This window comes from Camelus dromedarius, chromosome 6, assembly GCF_036321535.1.
Source record: "Camelus dromedarius isolate mCamDro1 chromosome 6, mCamDro1.pat, whole genome shotgun sequence".
In the NCBI taxonomy this organism is placed as follows: domain Eukaryota; kingdom Metazoa; phylum Chordata; class Mammalia; order Artiodactyla; family Camelidae; genus Camelus; species Camelus dromedarius.
Window position 1 is genome coordinate 19,728,519 of NC_087441.1, and position 17,195 is coordinate 19,745,713.

Genomic DNA, 17,195 nt, shown 5'->3' on the forward strand with positions numbered 1-17,195 from the left:
AATTTTGTTTTGATTATTATTTCTGTTCTAATTGCTGTGGTCTATTTTTCAGAAATGATCATTGTTACCGAATTTCTACTCTGTTTACCTTATGGCTTCATTTTCATTATTTTAATTCCTTTTCTCTTTAAAAAAAAATTCTTAGAGAATTTCTTTAGCTTGTTCTTCACTATACGGATCTGATTTTCCATAGTATCAGTTTTAGATGTGCTGGCCCCATTGTGGATTTTAATTTTGCTCCTGTATTTTTAGAGTCTTGCCATTAATGTTCTCTCACCCCCCTTCCTTTGCATCTCATCCTGTTGCTTTTCCATTTCTCTTTTCTCAACTTACGGCATTTTATACCCTGCTTCTTAGATGCTATTTATTTTAAGGAATCTGAGGATTTTGAACAGTTCTCTAAATTTTTTTGGTTTCTTGTTGTAAATAATCTTCATTAGCATGCTCTTGTAAATTTCGTATAAGTTTTCAGGATGATATTCTATTACCTTTGTTATGCAGTAATATTCAAGAGTTGCAGATAGTTATTTTTTTCTATTTCTTAGTTCAGAACAAAAACAGATTTATCTAAGACTAATATTTTTTCAACAGATAGGATATGTAGATTGATTTGAGGGTCAGTCTTATGTCAACACTGTTTCAGTCCCAGAGCTATGGTTGAGTAATAATGTACATATACAATTTTAGCTCAATTTAGTAGTATTTGTTAGCTTTCCAGGTAATGAACATTTGCCCTGTGGAGAAGGCATTTCCCTAACTCATAGGCTGGGTCTCTATCACCCTGAAGTAATGGAGTACATGAAAAAGAAATCCCAGAGTATACTATTACATTTTAGCAGAAACCTACAAGACTTTGTGTATATTACATCTCCCAAGATGCCATGCAGTTCTGTTGCTCCTTTTCCTACTTCCCTCCTGCCCGGTTGTTTTCTGGGTTTTACAGACACCAGTTAGGCAACACTTTTGGCTGCCTCCCAGATCTACACCCCCGGAATGAAAACGATGTCTTTCCAGGCACTTTGTCCCTGAATCAGAAACAGGAAAAGAGTTTCAGTGCCATCAGCCCAGACTTCAGACCAGCAGCTATGGAGGCCTGTCAATTACATATCTGGAGACAATTTCACTAGCTCTGGCTTTCACAGGACTGTTCTCTCATATTCTGAAACCAGGTTGACACTAAATTCTAAATACTTTACGTTATTGTGTAATGTGATACTTTACATTAGTATAGTATTTACATAATTTCACATACTGTGAATTTTCATCCTTTCCATATGTGTGTGTGTGTGTGTGTCTGTGTGTGTGTGTATTTATTTATTTATTTCTATAAATCTTAATTTTCAGATGAAGAAACTAGGTCACAGAACAGATAAGTGTCTTGCCCAAGGAAAAAGTCAGAGACAGGGCTAAGCTGCCAACCCAGGAGATTTTACTACAGAGCCTATGCACTTAATCATTGAATTCTCTATCCTTTCTGAACACTATACTTAGTTAAGCAATTAGTTTCATCCTAAAATGATCACAGTCCTCTCCAATCATGGCTCTTGTCCCTGTTGACAGGTATATATGTAACAATTAGCATAACAGTAGATAATAACATGTATTAAGTACTTGATATGTTCCAGGCATTGGGTTATGCAATTAATACACATTATCACATTTAATTCTCACAACTTCATGTGATAGATACTACTATTATTCCCATTTAACAAATTTAAAACAACAGCAATAACAACATTAGACCTTAGAGATGGTAATACACTTACCCAGAGTCAGATAACTGGTAGGTGGAAAAGCTGGGATTCAAATTCAACCTGACTTCTAAACCCACACACTCAGCTCTTATGCTGTAATGCCTCTATTTAATAGGCATATGATATGTTGTATATAATTCTCCAACAAATTGATACAATATTTTGCTAAAAGGTCATATGTTAAGAATTATCATTTTATATACTCAACTATAAATTAATACCTTCCGAAACAAAAATATTCCCTCATCACATACAAATGGTTGCAAATTAGCCACAGACTTCTGAAAGTGCTTGTGGTAGGGGATTTAAATTCAATAAATTTTCCTGTGTTCACTTTGGTAGATCTCTATGCACTGCATGAAGAGGCTTTCTTACCCTCAGACTTCCTGTAGGTTTTAACCAACAGGGAGTACTGGCAGGAAATCAGACAGGAAAAACAGGAACCTTGGGGTATTTATGTAGTTCCCTGAGTCCCTGAAGGGTCCTTGCAAACCAGATGGGCAATGAAGGTCACTGCTCATGCCTAGCAGTGGTAACCTACTCCAGTTACCATCTCACAAGTTTTGTGCTGTATCCTGTGACTTTTCTACACCCTGTCCACCCTTGTAAATCATCCCTTCACTAAACTCACTCAAATTACCCAATTTAAGCACACCATCACTCTTCTCTGCCAGGACCTGAACTGATACTGAAGTGATCTGTTCTGGCACAAAACAAATCCTTTAATGTTTTAGAAAAGGGTATTTTCCCATTCTATGTGCATTCTTAATGTTTACATGTCTTTTTATAAACAGCAAAGATGTGTAAGTGTAATTACAAAGAAAAGGATGTGTAATGTTACAGCAAACACACTTTCCTTGGACTCCTAATGTTGACTTTTCAAATTGGATCTAATAAATCACTCATGACTCAGCTAAAATACAATTTTAATGCAAGATGAATGGTATGCACAAGGAAACCCATGATTACTGAGCATAGAAAACTACTTTTCTCACTTCGGCCATGTCAATTCCAGCCTAATTAGAATGCTTTAGGCACTTGAAGATTTATGTTTGCCTCAGGTATTTATGAGCCCAAACTAAATGTGCCTAATACCACTGGGTTTTATAAACAGTCAAAAACAGCTAGACACTTACATTTACAAGATATGTGATGAAATATTTGCAGAGCATCTCCTGGACAGGAAATTGCAGAGCTGAAGCACATCGAGTGATCACTGGCATTATTTTTCTATTCATAAAAAAAATGTGTTAACAGGAATATAGAGAAGTAAGTACTCTAAATATTAGAGAGAATTTATTGACTTAAAGTTAAGAAACTCTTTTAAAGACTTTAGTATAGCAATTCTGCCTCTAAGAATTTATCCTAAAGATATCACAGATGTGTGTAAAGATTTATCTATCCATATGTTCACTAAGACAATCAGTATAAACATCCATACAAAGAAACAGGCAGTCATTAAAAATGACGTTATGGAGCAATGTATGATGGCATGGAAAAATATTTACAAAATATTCTAGGTGGGAAAAAAAGGTATTAAAATGATATGTAAGCTACTTCTGGTGCCAGTCAAAATGGAGACAGCTGACTACATATTTTCATTCCCACTGATTACAACTAAAAACTACCAACAGAATACAGATAGCAACCACCTGAGGTCTTTGAAAAGTACACATACCAGGTGTATTGGGAATTAAAGTGAGAACCTGAGTAAGGATCCATAAGGGGAGAGGTTCATGGATTTTTATTTTCCTTTTTTCCCTAGAATTGATGTGAGGGCAGGGTGAATCCTGGAATTGTGCAGCAAGCACTGACAGCAAAATCTCCAGGATAACGACCTTCTCCCCAGCCAGAGGTCTGAGAAAAAGACTCCTGTGTGCTGGAGATTGTGAGGGAGATTCTTTTTCCTCTCTTTCATTTCTCTCCCAGCCTTGCTCTGAGGCCAGGCCCAGCTACAGAGCTGCACTGATCACAGCACAGGGATCTAAAACTCCAAGAAAAACCCATTTCTCTAGCTAGAGGAACTGGGAAAATGAAGCCATCTTGTAGAGGCTTTTTTCTCTTGCTGCCTCTCTGGGGAGGAAGCTCCACTTATGCAGGACTGCGTGACAGCATGGGAGGCTAAAATTCTGAGAGGACTCCATCCTTTTGGCCAGAGGAACCATGAAAAAGAGCATCTGAGAGCTGGAGAGTATAGAAGAAATCATGGAGAGAAGAGAGCTTGACAGGAGCAGCTCCTAGGTCTGTGTTATGAATCGACATAAGTCCTGGACCTGCCCAGAACAAACCTAAGACACACAACAGAGATGTCAATACCTGAATTACCATAGAAACCATTACCCAAGTTCTAGACTAACCCCTAAGTGTTATAAGCTCCAGTAAGATCCAAAAAGCAAGGCAAAATCTTTGAAAATTCATCTGTTAACACTACCACCATGAGAAAGAACATGAGGTTTGAGTACAACCTGGTTGACTGCCTCCTAAACAATCAAACAGATAAACAAGTCAACATTCTCCAAAGGATTTTAACAGGACCCAGAGTCTCACAACATAATATTCAAAATGTTTAGGATACATTCCAAAATAACTTGGCATACAAAGAGCTGGGAAAATCTGATTAATATTTAAGAAACAAGACAATCAACAAATGCCAATTCCAAGATGGCCCAGATGTTGGAATTATTAACTGGCAAGGACAGTAATCCAGGAACCCTCCATAAGGTAAAGATGTGCATTGCTTAAAAGAATAAAAGTTAGAAATTCTTAGTTGAGAAGTAGAAGCTATAAAGAAAATGGAAACTTTAGAATTGAAACAGACAAAATCTGAAATTTAAAAACTCACTGGGTATACTCAATAGCAGACTGTAGATAACAAAGGAAAGAGTCAGTGAATTCAGAAATGGATCAATAGAAATTATACAACCTGAAGAACAGAGGGAAAATAAGGCTGGAAAAACAAAAGTCCTCAGCAACCTATGGGACACTAATCAAAAGGTCTGATATTCTTATCAATAGAGTCCCAACAGAAGAAATAAAAGAGACAGATGAATGCAGAAAGAACATCTGAAGAAATAATGGCTGAAAACTTCTCAAACTGAATGAAAGACATTAGCTTGCAGATTCAAGAGTCTCAGCAAATCCCTAATACGGCAAACTCACAAAGCCACGGCCAGATACGTCATAATCAGACCACTGAAGTATAAATATAAAGGAAAAAAACTTAAACCAAGCCTGAGGAAAACGATACATTACATTCACGGGAGCAATGGTTTGGATGATTACAGATTTCTCATCATAAATCACAGCGGCCAGATGACAGTGGCACAACATCTTTCAAGTAATAAAAGAAAAGAACTATTAGCCAGAATCATATATCTAGAGAAAATATCCTTCATGACTGAAGGCAAAACAGAGGAACTCTTTGATTAAGGGAAACTAGAGAATTTGTTGCCTGTAGACCCGTTCTTAAAGAAATGCTAACGTAAGTTCTCAGGCTGACAGGAAATGATACAGAGGGAAACATGAACACAAGGACTGAAGAAAGAACAACAGAAATGGTAAGTAGCTGGGTAAATAAAATATACTATTTTACTCAACTAGGTTATTTAAAATATTTGACTTTTGATAGCAAAATTATAATATTGTCCACTGAGTCTTCAAGTTATACAGATGTACTTAATATGACAACTATTACAGAAAGTGGGGAAGGTAAAGTGATAAGGCTTGTATGCTTTAATTGAAGTGGTAAACTATACAATCAAGATTGTGTAAAGTGAGTTGTGTATATGGTAATCCCTAGAACAACTAAAACAATTATACAAAGATATAGAGATATGTCCAATTAGCCAATAGTTAAATTAAAATGAAATAATAAAAATACTCAGATAATCCAGAAGAAGGCAGAAAATGGGAAATGAGGGGACAAGAAAAGAGATAACAAAAAGAAAACAAATAATAAATGGCAGACCCAAGTCTAACCATTTCAATAATTAAATTAAATGTAAATGGTATCTACTGAAGTATAGAGATTGTCAAATTAAATTTAAAAATAAGACAATATGCTGTCAACAAAAAAACCTCCTTTAAATTTATCAATATAGATAAGACAAAAGTAGAAGGGTGAAAAAATATACAGTGCAAACACTAATCAAAAGAAAGCTAGACAACAAGTTCGTACTACACAGCACAGAGAACTATATTCAATATCCTATAGTAACTTATGGTGAAAAGAATGTGAAAATGAATATATGTATGTTCAGGAATGACTGAAGCATTATGCTCTACACCAGATCTTGACACAACATTGTAAACTAACTATACTTCAATAAAAATATACATATAAAGTTAAAAAAAAAAACAAAACAAAAGAAAGTTAAAGGAGTTATATTAATATCAAGTAAAACAGATTTTGGAACAAGAAAAATTATCAAAGAAAAAAGAAGAATATTTATTATCATAAAACAAACAATTCATCAAAATATATAGAATTCCTAAATGTGTCTGTACTTATTAACAAAGTATATGTCTCAAAATATGTGAAGTAAAAATAATAAAACTAAAATGAGAAATAGACCAATGTACACCTATACTTAGAGACTTCAGTGATCCTCTCTCAGTGAGAGAGCAAGCAGACAGAAATTCAGTAAGATATGTAAGACCTGACTAACTAAGTTAATGGTACTGACATTTAAGGGATGCTCCACCCAACAAAAGAAAAATATGTTTTTTTTCAACTGTACATGAAACACTGAACATGATAGTCCAATTCTAGGCCACAAAAATAAACTTAACAAATTTAAAAGAGTTGAATTATGCAAAAAATGATATCTGATTATAATGGAATTAAACCAGAAATAAATGACAGAAAGATATCTGAGATATAGCCAAAAATGTGTTAATTAAACACCACATGCTTAAGTAATCCATTGTAAAATAGAAAGACTCTTGTAGGGGTAAGGGGTACACAGGAAATCTCTCTACATTTCCCTCAGTTTTGCTATGAACCTAAGTCTGCTTTAAAAAATAAAGTCTTAGTAAGTTTTTAAATAGAAAGACTTAAAAGAAATTAAAAAATACTTTGACATGAATGGCAATGAAAATAAAATGTATTAAAACTTGTGAGATGCAACTAAAGCAGTACTTAGTATTAAATGCTTTAAAAGAGAAGAAGGGCTTAATTTAATAAAAGAATAATCTGTCTCCACATGAAGAAACTAATTAAAGAAGAACCAGTTAAACCCAAAACAAATAGAAGGGAGAAAGTAATAAAGGTTAAAAGCAGAAACCAACAAAATTGAAAACAGAAAAACAATAGAAAGAAGACAATGAAACTAAAGGCTGATCTTTGAAAAAAATAAAATTGAGAAATCTGACTGATGAAGAAAAAAGAGGTAAGATACAAATTCCCAATATCAGGAATGAAATGTGGTTATCACTACAGACCCTAAAGGCACTTAAAGACAGCTAAGAAGAGGCTCCTGAACTTAGATGAAATGGATTAATTCCATGAAAGGCATAAACTGCCAAATCTCAATGAAAAAGAAAGAAATAACCTGAATAGTCCTATATCGTGAAAAAAAAAAAGAATTTTCAACAAATAAAACTCCAGGCCCAGTGGTTTTCACTTGGATTCTATCACAAATTTCAGGAAGAAGTAATACCAATTCTCCTCAATCTCTTCCAGAGCACTAGGGAGGAATAAGGCTAGCATTACATTACTATCAAAGTCAGACAAAGAAGAAAAAAAAATAACTACAGACAAATATTCTTCATTAACAGAAAGTAAAATCAACAAAATATTAGCAAAACAAAACCAGTAACATATAAAAAGGACAATATACCACAATCAAGTGCATTCACCTCAGGAATGTAAGACTGACTCAATATTCAAAAATCAGTCAACATAATATACCATATTAAGAAGAAAAAAAGCCATGTGAACACATCAACAGATGAAGTTAAATCATGTGACAAAATTCAACATCCATTTATGATGCTTCTTTTAACAGTTTCTCAGTAAACAAGAAATAGAAGGAAATGTACTCAAACTGGTAAAGGATATATGCAAAAGTAATAGCTAACATTATACTTCATTGCAAAAGACTGTTTCTTCCTAAGAAAGAAATAAGACCCACTCTTACCACAGTCAATATCATATTAGAAGTCTTAACAATGCAATAAAACAAGAAAAAGAAATAAAAGGCCTGAAGCTTAGAAAGGAATAAAACTGTCTCTATTAGCAGTTGATATAATTGTCTAATAAAAAAGAAAACTCCATGAAATCTATAACAAAGCTCCCAGAATGAATATACAAGTTTAGCAATATCACCAAACATAAGGTCAATAGGCAATAATCAAATGCATCTCTATATACTAACAATAAACAGCCAGAAGGTAAAATATAACAAAATAATACTATTTATTTCACTGAAGAGGATATATACATGGCAAGTAAGCACATGAAAAGATGTTCATGATTATTAGCCATTTGAGAAATGCAAATTATAACCCCAAGGAGATAGCACTGCACACTAATCAAAATGGCTAAAATAAATAAATATTTAATTTTTTTAATTCAGCATACACAAAAACTTTCAAAGCTTAACAATCAAAAAACAACCTTTTTTTTTTTTTTTTAAACAGGCAAAGGATCTGAACAGACCCTTTGGAAAAATATATGTATGATAAAAATACACAGGAAGAGATGCTTAACATCATTAGTCATGAGGGACATGGAACTTAAAACCACGATTAGATGCCACCACACACCTATTAGAAAAGCTACAATAGAAGAAAAATTGACAATGCCACACGTTGACAAGGACGCAGAGCAACTGGAACCCTCAAACACTGCTGACGGCGGGGCAACATGGCATGACCACTTTGGAAGACAGGTGGGCAGTATCTTCTTAACAAGCTAAACGTATACTTGCTGTATAACCAAACAATCCCACTCTCAGTAAAAATGAAACCTCATGTTTATACAAAAACTTTTACACAAAAGTTTATGGCAGCTTTTTTCATAATCATCCCAAACTAGAAAAAACTTAAATGCGCTTCAATTTATGAGTTAATCAACAAAGCAGTACATCAGTACCATGAAATACTACTCGACATTAAAATGGAGCAAACGATGGATACACAGCAACGTGGAACAATCTGAAGTGCATTATGCTAACAGAAAAGAGCCAGACTCTAAGGTTATATACTGTATGCTTTGTGTATTTTTCTAGAAAAGGCAAAACTATAAGGATAGAAAACAAACCTGTAGTTGTTAAGATTCAGAGGAGGGTTTGACTATAAGGGAACAGCACGAAGGAATAGTTTAATATCTTTGGGTGATTGTGCTGGTGGCCACGCAATTCTATGCATATGCCAAAACTCAGAACTGTACAACAAAGAGTGAATTTTAGTGTATATTAATGCAAAAAATAAATTCATATAAGCCTTATGTATATATTTAACTTTTGTTTTAAAGAAGAAAAATATATTGCTCAAAAGGCAAATGCCAAAATACTAATATTGGTATCTCCGAGTGATAAATCTAATTTTAAAATAATTTTTATAAAGAATATGATTTTTCTGAAGTCTGAATATATAAATGTGCACACACATTTCAGAACACACTCTGTGTGTTCATAGAGTTCTGAAATAAATACCATCTTGAAGCACTAAAATGCTGAGATGCGCAGGAAATTAGGGATAATTAAGATGGAATATATTTGCTTCCCTGTGGTTTCCTGTATGGTACAGATTTTCTAGAATTCTATGTATTGCTTTTGAAATTAAATTGCTAAGCTATAACACAGCTTGACAGGTCTAATAAGTCAATATGAAGGGGCTAGACCATTGTCTGACGTTTTAGAATTCCATGCTTCTAAAGCACTGTCATAAACACATGCCATTTTCTCCAGATTCAAAATGAACGTATTCTTGCCACTTTGCAAATTCAAGCAATTCCTCTTGTTATACTTGAATAGCCTGTCTTAATCCAGCCTATCAAATCAACACCCCATACTCTGCTGCACTCCACGATGGATCTGATCCAGGGGTCTCTCCTGTGCAGGGAGAGCTCTGTGCTCACTGTCCTCTGGCAGGACTACCCTACAGGTGAGAAAGGGGCCCTTTAACTGTCTAGCCACAGGCTGCTGGACACAAAAGAAAGCTAAGTTGTTATGGAATCCTAAACAGTAAGATTTTTCCAAGAATGCTTGGATCACAGGAACATCTGATTCAATATGGAAAATTGTGCTATTGTTCACACTTCCACAGAAACATGTGACATTTCAGGGGAACACAGAGAAACAAATGAGAGCCCTCAAGAGCAGCTACTAATTTTGCTAAATGTTATACCAGACATGGGGGATGGCAGAGATGGGAAAAGAAGTGACCTCAACTAGTGGTCAGATGACTCTCTGTAATTTCAATAACATTTGCAACTAAGAAAGGGAATGAGTGATTATCTCATCAACTATTTCCCCAACTCTGACAAAACCAGGCCCTTATTCTATGTTTGATCCAAAAGAAACACTTTCAAAGAGAGGGAAGAGGACTCTACATGAAGTATTATACTCATTGTTCTTCTCCTAGGTTAGGAAAAAGCATTATTTAATCCTTAAAGTTTATGTGCATTTTATGGTCAAGTCTGATTGTACTGGAAAAAAAAAAAGTTGTAGTTTCACCCTCTTTGTATAATAGCCAAAAAAACCCAAAAAAACCCACCCAATTTTGTTCGGAGTACTCAGCGAACTACTGGCCTTCACATGGTACTCTGTGGTTTTGACTGGCAAAGCTAAGTATCACAGTTACATAATGTATATGGAATCTCTTCTCAAGATATTTTATGTCCTATTTAAAATTAAGCCATGAACTGGAGTCAAGAATATTTTATTATAACTACATAAGTAAATATAAGAAACTCAAATGCATTTTTTTAGTGTGATTATGCAGTTTATTCTCCCTTTCTAACATTTTTTTAAAAGTCAAAAATTCTTAGTATGTCTAAAAGCAAAAAAATATATCCTCCAGGTATACTTGACCATTTCCTGCTCTTTGAACACCCCAAGCTTTTCAACATCTGAGCCCTTATTTATCCTGCTCCCTCTGTGATTTTCTTAAATTCTTTTGCAAAACGGATTTAGATAACAAAAATAAGTACCTAGATTATACTACCTTAAACCTCTGCAAAAATGCCTTCACCCCAAGTAGAAGACCATGCCTTTGGTTTTCATAAAATCATAATATAAGAAAAACTATAGGAGTATTTCAATAGATGTTCTGCTAGAAAACAATCAAAGGCATTATCTGCTGTGCTCCCGGATGTCCTTTATATGACTGGCTGAGTGATAAATAACCCTGAAAAGTCAGTCCCTGGAAAAAAACGTATTTTTCCTGATAAATTGTTATGCTTCCTTTACTCCAGCGGTAGGAATAATGCAATCAATGTGTATACTTCACCTAGTTTCCCTGAAGATGAGCTAAACTTGTTTCTCAATTGCAATAAATAACCTATCCTTGGTGCCAAATCCATATTTTCTCTTTCTTTTATTTTAAACTTACAATTTTTTTACAACATGTTATTTTACAATTCATTTTGAAATATGTTTAAATATATTTTAAATACAGGAGGCAGGGTTAATATATTAAGGCTGTGTCTTACAAGCCATTCCATGCTAGATTTCAAAACAAAAACAGCCTGGCCTAGAGTAGCACTGATCAAAGTAGAATGTGCAGAAGAATCACCTAATGATTTTCTTAACATGCAGATTCTGATTCAGAGGGTCTGGAATGGAGCTGGAGGTTCCCTATTTCTACCAGGCTCCCAGACAAGGTCACTGCTAGTATTTGCTAGTCCTTGCTAGTCCTCAGACCACACTTTGAGACAGGGTCTAACCAATGTTCTGCCCACGCATGAATGAGAAGTCAGCACAGGGGAAGCAGTAACTATAATGGAACCCGAAGGCATGAAAACCTTCAAAATGGTGAGGACCACAGACTAGAGCAAATAGGATCATCACACTTGTTTCAACCTTGAAAAGTCGAAATATCTTAAATCCAGTACCAATATTAATTTAACTTTTTATAACCACCATCCCATTCATGTTTTTCAAAGTGGTTGAATCTGATTCATGTGTGAGACATTCTACTATACACATCTAAATGCAATTCTGGTTGATAGGTTTCAGAAACCCCTATTATTTTGAATGTTTTATGAGGAAATGGGAAAAGAAAAGAATCCTCATTGAAAACTTGAAAAGTTTTCATGTTTTTCACATGTGTACTAAACCTGTACTCCAGCACTATTTTGACGCCTCAACATCCAGTTCCCTTTTCCTTTTCATTTATTTATGCTGCTTTGATTCTGATTTTTCATTTCTATTCTTTGGGGGGTAATTATTATGTAACTTGGAGGAATTATTTAATTAGTGAATAAGGGAAAGAATCTGCATTGTTTGAAGAAAACTCATCGCTGTGATACTGGTTAAGGAAATATGTGGACATCAGTTAGTTTAAATTTTCTTTCTTTCCAGCTTATTTCCAAGTGAAAGCACCCCTCCGGCCATGGTATGTTGCATAACAAGAGTTTCTAGAATACTTCACGGTGAAGAAAAGGCCTCGTTTTTCCAGTGTTACTCAGTTTTTACAGATTCTCTTATCGCCCATTGTCAAATGCACAGCAACGTTTCGTAGATACAGTAGGCAAAAAAACCTGTATTTTGGTTAAAGTTAAAATTAACCAGTTATCTAATATACATAAAGAACTAGTTGGGTCACCACGTAAATAGAACAACATTCAAGATTTTTTTCTAGGTCAGAAGATTTAAAGCCAAGTGTACTAGTTTTCTATTGCTGCTGTAACAAATAACCATAAATTCAGTGGTTTAACCACGAAGTTATTATTTTATGGTCCTGGAGGTCAGAAGTCCAAAATGGGTCTCACTAGGTGAAAATCAAGGTATCAGCAGAGCTGTGTTCCTTCTGGAGGCTCTAGGCGAGAATTTATTTCCTTGCCCTTTCCAGTTTGTAGGCGCCTCCCACATGCCTTGGCTCTTGGCCCATTCCTTCATCTTCAAAGCCAACAATGTTGCATCTCTCTGACTTTCTTCCACTGTCACATCTTCCTCCAACTGACTCTTCTCTTCTGCCTCCCTCCACTTTTAAGAAACTTTGTGGTAACACTGGGCCCACATAGATAATTGGGGCAAATCTCCCTATTTGAAGGTCAGCTGATTAGCAACTTTAATTCCCCTTTGCCATGTAACCTAACATATTCACAAGTTCCAGGGATTAAGATGAAGACATTTTGGGGGGATCTATTTGCCCATCATACAAAGACAATGTTCCATTTCTGCTTACTACCTTGAATTTTCCCAAAGCACTTTTAGTCCTATAGTCCTTCAATTCTAGGAAAAGGAGCTCTTCGGGAAATAACTGTAACAGGATGAGATTACTGACAGCAAGCACTTGCATTTCAGTTTTTAACCATGAGCTCTGGTCATAGTGGGATAGCTCTCAGACTCAAAGAAAGATACGGATATAGCTGGAATGGTCATTGCCACATAGCCATCTGCTCCTGCATACATGTCGCCTGAGATTCTCCACTTACATTCTGGTACACTATTGTATCATGGAATCAGACTGTGGCTGCCAGGATAAATGCCCTGACTCTCTGTACCCCAAGTTGGCTAGAAAAGGGGCCTTATCACTGACGTTTTGAGAAGCTAAACCCTCTTCCAAAATTGCTCTGATGAGCTTAGAATCATTAAAATTGTCCAAGGCACTACATAACAAAGCATATTCAGTTTTTTTAAAACATAAAAAAATGAAAAATTAAATGGGTGTATTATAGTAGCCTAATCTTTTCATGCCATTACTAAAGATTGACAGGCTGGTTGTTTTAACAGCTGTACAATGCTTAAGCTCTAAATCTCTAATAAAAAGAGTAACACTTTGCATGATTGTTTTTTAAAATATATTCTAGACCTACTTTCTCACAGGAACCCTCAACTAAAGATTTATTGTATTTCAATCAGAAGCCACAGGGAGAAAAAAGTTTGAATGATGAGCTGAAGGCCCTATGCAAATTGAACCTAAATATGAAATAGAGTAAAAGTTTCAAATTCGAATTTATGGGTTGGATTCTGATACACAAAAGTATATTTGTAGTGATTATTACTTACAATAGGCAAGTCTGACCATCAGATGCTAAAATATAAACTGAATGGCAGTTTAAGCAGTCAGGTTGGCTCTCCTATAGTTTCTTGTCACACAAAGGTTATGAGAGGTCTATTGTTTCTTTTGAGCCTTGTTTTTTGTAACACACAGTAAGCAAGGCCAATGTGAGAAGTCATCATCTCTCTCATGTACCCTCCATTTCCACTATTCTCACCTGCTGGTTCCCTCCCCTGCTTCCCCAAAACAATATCTAATGTAAACGTGCTTCTGAGAACTGTTCGTAGTCCCTATGGCTCCGGTGGGGTCTCCATCAGTATTTCAGTTCCACACCGGTCCCTGGCAACACTCAAATGGGCCGTCTCTAAGTGAGAGCAGAAGGAACAGGATAAGGTAGTCATACAAAAGGAATTTTGTTCACATACCCAGTAAAAGAATTCTGAAAATCTAGGCACATATTTTTAAATAACATCTAAATATCTTTAATATAAGTTTGAACAGTTGAGAAGAGGACATGATTTCTAACGCTCTGATACATATTTATCAGAAACTCAGCTGTAGGTTTCACTTAGTCTATAGAAAAGGCCTGCTACCTGACGTAACTGGTAGAGCCAATCTTTAGTGACAAGCCAATCAACACAATAAGACTTTCTGTCAAGACAAATCTGACTTCTTTTTTCAATCAAAGATGAAGATAGTTCTAGTGACAACCATTGATCTGCTGAATGCTAAAAGGAACAGATAAATATAGCAAAGAGCCTTGTCACATGCTTGTCCCTTGGATGAATAGGGCAGAAGAAAGGAGAACTGACAGCATCACCCATGTTCAGAGGCAGATCAGTTTCAAGAAAGAGCTGGAAGTTGAGGAACTGAAAACTGAAACCCCTGAAACACTCTATGCTCTGGGCAGTCTTGGTGCCCAGTTTGGAGAGCGCTCAGGAAAACCATGTAAATTCCTCTCTGAAAGTATCTAACATGATACAAATTTAAAATGGTATTTCTATGCAAAAACCTTATGACTGCATTTCCTTGAGGGATCCTAAGACTGGAAATATCTTAAATTGGGTATCAAGTTCTCTTCATCAAAATGGAGGGTCAACATTTAGGGATTATAATCTTGCTTTGTTTAGCCAACCTCGTCTTATCATCTTGGACGGACAGTTCTGGCGATCCAGGAGTTGATTCTACATTTTCTTTAGTCCTTGGAACTCCTCGCTTGTGTCTTAATTCTCTGACCATATTTGATCATCTTTTAGTGTGTATTTGAGCCAGTCTTGGTTAACTTTCACCCTGAAGTTCCTAGTCTCCACCCCATGTCCTTAATTGGTCTTATGCTCACGTTCTGATTCTCTGGCCCTTTTAGTGCCAGAAGTAGATAAACTTTAATAAAAAAAAAAAAAAAAAAAAAAAAAAAAACAGAAAAACAACTGCAACTGCCAAGGCCATCGTGTTGGGCCAACAGAGGAGCTGCTTCTGCAAACTATTGTGAAATGTCTCCATGGGAAGATATGGAAATTGTAAAGCCACACTGCAAAGGCATTTTGAAAATTTCTCTCTTCTGATGTTTCTGGGGGAGAAGGCTGGAAGTAAATTATTGACAATGGGCAAAAAAAAAGGTGCAAAGAAAACTTTATTAGGCGCTTTCTCTTCTTTATGAGGAGCTTTCTCTTCTTTATCAGGAGGACTTTGGTCCTTCCAGAGGAAGCTCCAAGTAATTCGACAATACCCAGTTTCCTTCAGTTGCTGCAACTCGATCCCACGACGAGTGCTCTAGAAAGCACGGGGCGAATGGGTTTGAAGCCACTCTTGATCAAGGTCGTGTGATCCATTTACTAAGTTGAGAATTTTCCCGAGTCACCTCTTAGAAGCAGGTGTGTGTTCCCCTCCAAACAGCCCACCACCTGGCTGCGCCCCACCTCCGCTCGTGCCCTGGCTGCTAGGTAACACTGGGTGCTTCCGAAGGTGCCGCTGCGGGGGCAGCCAGGCCTTGAGACGCAGTCACTGGGGAAGATGCTGCAGGGGCGCGCGCGCGCAGGTGCTCGTGCACCCACGAACACACACAGGGTCGGGGTGCGGGGTGGGGGACGGGGGTGGGGGACGGGGGTGGGGAGGATGGTCTTACCAGATCAATGAACGTCAGGAATTTCCAGCTCCCTCCGTAGGTCTGATGCGAGGGCATTTCGATAGCTTTGTAGTTGCACAAGATAGAGCAGTAGGACAGCAGGATGGCCACCCGCAGCACCTGGCAGGGGACAAGCGCCATGTTCGCGAAAGGCCTGGGCGGGCTCGGCGGCCAGGAGGGCGGGCGGGAGGCGCCGGGCGTGGGCGGGCGCCCTGGGAACCCCGGCGCGGCGGCGGAGGGCAGGGTGGACGGGGCGGGGTGCGGCGGGGCGCGGCCCGCGGGACTGGCGCGACCGCGAGCGCCCGGGCGACCTCGCGGGCGGGCGGGGCGGCGTGTGCGGACACCGGCGGCGGCCGGGTGGGCGGCGTGGCGTCAGCTCTTTCGTCATCCCCGTCATTCTGCTGCTGCGTTCGCGGGGCCCCGGGAAGACCCGGCTGAGGGCGCCCCACTCAGCGTCCTGGGAGTGGGCGGGCGGCCTCCGAGGGCGACCCCGGCTCGGGGAGCGCGCGCCGTGCTCCGGGGGCCGCCGCCCGTGGCATGTGCCGGGCGGAGAGGGAGCGCGGCCCGGGGCTGAGCGGGCGCGGAGGGCCGGGAACGTGCGCGGAAGGAGGGAACCCCAGTGTCTGCGAACCTTCCAGGCCCGGGACTTGCGGCCGAGGTCCCTGGGGTGGGTCCCGTTGACCGAGTGACACTGGTGGAGGTGTGCATGCTGGGTGTAAACCCGCGCACGGGTAACCCCCGAGTGACCTGCTTTATTTGGAACCCATTTGGAATTTCAGTGTTAGATTACTGTTAATCACTATGAAATTCCCGTACAAATTCTATTCCAGTGGATAGACTGCCCTGCCCTTTCCACAGGAGGTATATGAATATCGTATCAGTGTATAATAAGATAGACTATGAACCTTGGACAAGAGGCTGTAAAGAAAGTGTCAGGTAACAGTTTCTGCTACAAAACTGCATGCAGTTTAAGAGCCAATCATCCTGAGTCTGGATGTAAAACCCGTGTGTGTAAATTAATACTAATCTTTTGAGATTAAAATGGTTTTGCCCTTTTACGTATTGATTTTTTCCTACACTACAACCAAGGCTTAATGGTAGGAAAATAAGCATAAGCTGGATTCCCTCCACTTCCAGTAAATGTTGTC

At 37.9% G+C, this 17,195-nt stretch overlaps 1 protein-coding gene across 4 annotated transcripts in view; it reads right to left on the bottom strand.

The window, feature by feature from the left end:
• The window catches only part of AIG1 (androgen induced 1), a 220,216-nt gene extending 203,839 nt beyond the window's left edge, over positions 1 to 16,377 (bottom strand). Inside the window, exons 1-2 of one of the 4 annotated variants that reach the window (XM_064486637.1) lie at positions 16,048 to 16,265; positions 15,035 to 15,695 (exon numbers count right to left, since the gene is read on the bottom strand). In XM_064486637.1, coding sequence (XP_064342707.1) covers positions 15,285 to 15,695; positions 16,048 to 16,188 — 552 coding nt within the window. In that variant the 5' untranslated portion in view covers positions 16,189 to 16,265 and the 3' untranslated portion in view covers positions 15,035 to 15,284. Of the gene's footprint in view, positions 1 to 15,034; positions 15,758 to 16,047 lie in introns of those variants that run through there. The other 3 variants (XM_064486639.1, XM_010983705.3, XM_064486638.1) reach the window with 3 other exon arrangements.
• Positions 16,378 to 17,195: the final 818 nt, after the last annotated feature.